At 43.9% G+C, this 5,660-nt stretch overlaps 1 protein-coding gene across 1 annotated transcript; it reads right to left on the bottom strand.

The window, feature by feature from the left end:
* Positions 1-485: 485 nt before the first annotated feature.
* LOC123444308 (probable acyl-[acyl-carrier-protein]--UDP-N-acetylglucosamine O-acyltransferase, mitochondrial) lies at positions 486-5,102 on the bottom strand. Its single transcript, XM_045120991.1, has 11 exons — positions 4,924-5,102; positions 4,736-4,821; positions 4,219-4,343; positions 3,598-3,706; positions 3,273-3,365; positions 3,078-3,194; positions 2,910-2,993; positions 2,218-2,322; positions 1,402-1,488; positions 1,192-1,315; positions 486-825 (listed from the first exon to the last, which is right to left on the bottom strand). Exons 1-10 carry the CDS (start codon positions 5,006-5,008, stop codon positions 1,196-1,198), a joined length of 1,011 nt encoding a protein of 336 aa, XP_044976926.1. The 5' UTR covers positions 5,009-5,102; the 3' UTR covers positions 486-825; positions 1,192-1,195.
* Between the last annotated feature and the right edge of the window lie 558 nt (positions 5,103-5,660).

Genomic DNA, 5,660 nt, shown 5'->3' with positions numbered 1-5,660 from the left:
CATGGACGACAAAGAGCATGATTTGATTGCATTATTTGTATTGTATTGTTCATGAACTATTGGTTGTATTTATTGTATTTGTTGTACTGAACGATAAACTATTTGTTTGAGTTGTAATAACTATTTATTGTTGATTTATTTTGTTTGTTTGATGATTTTTCTCCTATTTTTTGAAATTATATGTTGTTTGTGCTTGCTGCGCGCGCTGTATTTTTGGGCACCGCTGGAGCGGCGTACGCGCTGCATTATAGCGCGGCTGTTGGAGCCGGCGCCTATCCCCGCGCTAAAACAGCCGAAGCGCGCGCGGCAAATGCATTTTTTGGGCGCGGCGCGTAGCGCGGCTGTTGGAGATGCTCTTACATAGCTGAATCTTTCAGAAACACTGCCAAGTAGGAGTAGTATTTTGGTCTTCCAAATTTGCTTCAAAACTAGCAGGAACTACTTGTGTGCAGAAGGCCGACTCCCAGGCTCACCGGCACCGCAGATAAGAAAAGGGGCTATGTGCATCTACAACAATAATGTCATCCGGATCTTACAGCTTAGAGCCTCAGATCCAAAGACATCTCTGAACAAAAACAAGGCCATGTCGAATTTGTAGTGTACAACTATGAGATATAGTACAAGGATTGTACATCCAAGAGGCAAGAAAACTAGTACTACTAGACACAGCCTCCCTATGATCGGCGCGACAATCATCTTCTCCACAACCCAAGTTTCATCTGGATTGGCTGGCACCCACTCGCTGTCTGTATGGCGTATCCATGCATTGGGTATAGAAGAACACGAGAATTGAAACTGAGCAGTCCATAGAATGGGGTGGGCTGCCTGCAGACAGAAAAAGAAAAAGAAAAAAAACACAATTTAGACCTTACAATAAAGAAGATAATACAGTCAACATTGGCACAGAAGTAACAAAACCAAACCAATATAATGACCAGCAAATATAGATCGCAGAAACATAGTGATGCCAAAAAACAACTTCTGGGGCAGCAGCATCCCTGAAAGCAGCCACATTCATCAGGCATTTTCAATATGCTCACTGTGAATCGTGATCCACCTTCCTGGAAAGGTCTCTCCTTAATAGGGATTTGGCATATCTCTTTGGTAGATCTAGAAATAAAATGAGCTCATATATTCCCAACAATACTATCCTAGTACAACTCTCTGCACAACTGAACTTGATAAACTTACAAGCTTATGAGATGTTCCAACTTCTGAATTTGCAAATGCCACGACGTCCTTGGTCAAATGAGGTGCGAATAGATTCCACCATACAGGATACAGAGGGAGATTCCAATAGCTCAATTTCACGTTCCTGTTATTATGGAGTGGTATAAATGCACGGAAGAAAGAAAATGCAACTATGCAAGTAACACACAAAAAAAGAACAATTGTGCATACCAGTTCAGCGAGTCGGTCTTCAAAGTTGCTTTGGGAACTACTGGCTGGCATAAATACTTTCCAATATGCTTTCCTTAGGCTCCGTACCTGGATGTTATGAAGAATCCATAACAATCTTATGAGAGATAGATAATTTACCTGAGTGCAAACATCTAGCTACTAGTGTTTAGGAACTAAAACCCAACCCTCCAGGAGTCCTCAAGAAAATGGGGCAGAAAGTAAAGAGAGTTTGTGCTTATGGTGGTAGTTTAAAAAAAAACTCATAAACCCTTTGTTTATGGATTCTTGGCACTTCTGAATAAGATTTCTGTATAGGGAAATACATGACAGTCTCCGCTTCCTAATGCATGTATTGCCTAATGACTTATACTCCCTCCGTTCCTAAATACTTATAAGTCTTTTTAGAGGTTTCACTAAGAGACTACATACGGATGTACATAGACATACTTTAGAATGTAAATCCATTCATTTTACTTCGTATGTAGTCTCCTATTGAAATCTCTACAGGGACTTATATTTAGGAACGGAGGGAGTACAACTCTACTCACGGCCCTCTGCTTGCATTGCCTCGTTGCTCCTGTTTCGCTGTTTTGGAACATTACTATGGAAGGTCATTCTAGCCATGTAATATCTAAATAGTGATTGTTTAGTATGTGTGATCTATTCAAGAACATCTTGCCCGTATCAGTAAACGGAACATGAGAAGCAAAGAATACTATTTTAGGTACTCTCTTTAATTCAAGTGTCAAATGACGAAAGACAAGTACTGCAGGTATGATATCAATAAGGGTTCTAATTTTAATAATATAAGCAAACCTCTTGGTCCGAGAAACCGTTGCGCCTGAGACCTTCAAGATTCAGACCACGAAGCTCTGCTCTATCACCTGCAACCATCGTGTATCTTGGAACATCTTGTGCAACCTGATTTAAATAGAAATGAACGAATTCATAATCTACAGACGAAATATTCAAAGTTTAAACATTGTGAATTGCAGTCACAGGGACAGGCTAACAACTTGAAGATGGTGGTAACAACAGTTCTATGCGCGTTTAATTATTAAGGTTGCTCTCTACATAAAGGAGAACAGGCGCATAATTTCAATTAAGCAATGAGCTAATCAAGTTGTCCGGATATCCACAGAGCCTCACTTCCACCTCAGCGATTAGGCCCTGCTGACAGATAGATGAGGTTGTATCACGCCAAATGACATTTGGCATGAGTGCCTCCATGCAATAATACTTCATAATTTTGTATGATCATGCACCTGTGCCTAGAAAAGCAATATTAGGTAAGGTGTACCATGTACACTGATTCTCTGCTTTAGTTACCTCGTTTTGTATTTACTATTTGCATTATCTATTAAGTACAATTTGGCTGTGGGTAATGGAGATGGTTGATCCATAATTAAACCACATGCCCTCGATATCAACTCTTTCCATAAGAATTATTCCAATAAAAAGGAACAGCTAAAGCACATGAATGTTTATAGTTTGCAGACCAAACATACCACAGAGCCCCCGCCTAGAAATGAGAATGATCCAATGTGACAAAATTGATGGACAACGACAGCCCCAGCAGTATGAGTGTAGTCCTGAAACAATAAAGTCTTATCAATGCAGAACGGGGCTCTTGACTAAGAAAATGTGGAGGTTATCACGGTAAAATGATTACTCACTTCAACAATAACATGGCCACCAAATAGAGTATTATTAGCGAAGATGTTATTGCTACCAATCTTGCAGTCATGTGCTATATGGCAGGACCCCATTATGAGATTATTGTCACCAATAACCTATAAAAAAAATGCTTGCTCGTAAAAAGGGAGAAATGAGCTCAGCAAATATATCTGAATTATAGGGAACCTGAATACCGTGCAGTCACAAGATTTAGAAGATCGGTGAATAGAGCAGTACTCTCTGATCTCATTGTTGTTACCAATGTGTAGAAAGCATTCATCTCCTGGCTGAACAGGAGGGAAAAAGCATTATTGTTCTGGGCAAAGCATAAGATTTCAAGTAGCCAGATGAAATTCTCGTCATTGTGAATGTAAGTGTTCATGTGTAAGCAAAAAAAAAAATGATTGACAAAACATAAACACAAAAGTACTTGTCTTGAATAAGATTGCATGAATGGAAAATGCTAAGCAAACACTGCACTATATGACCTTATCACACCAAAGTCAAGTTGCTGCTAACCTTATATTTGAGATCTTGGCACTTAACACCAACCACGGCATAGTTCCCAATTACATTGTTTTCCCCAATAACTGTCCGTCCAGGTAAATCTGCACCAAGAATAGCACCACTGCCAGAAACTAAATTCCACAGTATGAATAGGGGTAAAAGTATGTTACTGACATGTCATATTTCACTTATCATCGAATTTGCAACATGGACTATCCTGAAACTTTGCAAATTTCAGACAGCCCACACATGGGTTCAGGTCCAAGACTCGTGGTTAGATGGTTAGGTTCCTTGTGGTGGAACCAGCCCACACCTGGGTTTACCTGTGCAAAAGTGTGGGCTTGGTTTGCAGATGTGATGTGAACTATTTCTGAATCCCTACCAAAACAATATACTACCAGTAGTTCAGTACCGACCTCCACCAACACATTCTGATGTTACTCAAGTCATGGCCGTAACAACTTAACCTTACTTTTGCTTGTACTCAATCTTGGAACAAACTTACAGGTTATTTCTCGTGTCTATTTCTAGTTTAATACCAATTTGAATTTACAAACCAGACAATGCAAGCCTTTATGGATTACCAAAAGAGAGAAAAGCAGGAACAGAAAATAGGGAGAGACGTCATCGTACGTGTGAACAACGCATCCTTCTCCTAGCTCGGTATGTCCGGTGACATGACTCCCTGTGTGTAACTGACATGCATCACCAATCCTCGCTGAAGCCCCCACGGTGCAAAATGGGCCTATTGAGACACCCTGCAAAATGGTTCAGAGCACATAAAAACACTGATTTTCTACGATACGACGCCGAACTAGCGAGCGCATGCCAACAGCCTGAAGATCCCAAGAGAGAGCAGCATATTTCCACGGCAGCAGAAAGTGATTACGGAGCATCGCATTCGGAAGGCACAGGTAAACACGAGCCTCGCATGGGCCAGATCCAACAGCTAGCCCAGGCACAGCGGCTCCATGGGTGGGATGGTCGGGGAATAATACTGAAGTAAGCAATGCGTGCGCCACCACGAGTATCGAGAAACTCACTCGGCCATCCGCCCATCCCGGAAGCAAAAGCTGCGAGAGATGGGAGGGGGGGAGGGAGCGATCGGTGCGCGCGTGTGCGTGCATGGAGCGCGGGCGGGAGCCTTCACCTGGCCGATGGCGGCGTCGGGGTGGACGACGGCGGCGGGATGGATGAAGCTCGTGGACGCGTCCCTCGCCGATCCCTCTGACGCACCTGCGGGGCGGCGGGCATGGGAAGCAATCCCGCATGAGGGAGGGTGACGCTACGGGGATTAGTTAGGAATACGAAGAGAAGAGGGGAGGAGAGCGCGCGTACTTGCTTGGAGATGGCGCGAGGCGATGAGGAGACGCGGAGAGAGGAAGCGGGCGGCGGCGCGAGAGGCGGCGGCGGCGACGGCCATGGAGGGGGAATGGGGGAGGTGGACCGCTGTGAATGAGGTCAGACAGGGTTACGGTTACCGCTGCGCCGATGCTGCCTGTGGGCGTCTATCGGCATCATCATTCATTCCATTCCAGCGGTACAGACTCGGCAGCAGACTCGCGACCTGGGCTTCGGCGACATCAGCCGATCTTTGCCGCAATTTGCCCATACCACTGTAATTTGCTCGGGCAATCAGGTTATGTACTGTACGGCATGGGAGCTCGAATGCCAAAGAAAACACCTGCTGGTAGGATCTCCATAGGAAGTGTTGCAGAATTCCATTTCTCAAGAAAGAAAAATAGTTTTTTTTTACACTCAAAACCTCCTTCGGTTGTGATCACAGTTACATCATGTACAAGCAAAGCAATTAATCATCTCCAACACCGACCCTTAACCCGCCCGCTAACGTCGCACACGTGTCCTATTATCCAACAAGGACATGTATCGGGCCACCGAGAAAATCCGGACACACTTTTTTTCTTAGACTAGAATCAAAGTTGGGGCTTTACGAGAGTCCACACAACACACATGTAGGACTCCGAAACCCCGGCCCACTGAATCGCCCCTCCCGATCTCATTTTCTTTCAATCCATCTCTTACTTTTGCAGCCTTATCCTCCTCCTCCCACACCG

This window comes from Hordeum vulgare, chromosome 3H, assembly GCF_904849725.1.
Source record: "Hordeum vulgare subsp. vulgare chromosome 3H, MorexV3_pseudomolecules_assembly, whole genome shotgun sequence".
In the NCBI taxonomy this organism is placed as follows: Eukaryota; Viridiplantae; Streptophyta; class Magnoliopsida; order Poales; family Poaceae; genus Hordeum; species Hordeum vulgare.
The sequence above is the reverse complement of the archived record's forward strand: the minus strand, read 5'-3'. Positions and strand labels throughout refer to the sequence as shown.

Coding starts and splice junctions, on each gene's coding strand:
- LOC123444308 (XM_045120991.1), bottom strand. CDS start 5,008: ATGGCCGTCGCCGCCGCCGCCTCTCGCGCCGCCGCCCGCTTCCTCTCT. Junction 3,195..3,272: donor CTAAATCTTGTGACTGCACG/GTATTCAGGTTC, acceptor TTTTTTTTATAG/GTTATTGGTGACAATAATCT. Junction 1,316..1,401: donor AAGACCGACTCGCTGAACTG/GTATGCACAATT, acceptor CCATAATAACAG/GAACGTGAAATTGAGCTATT.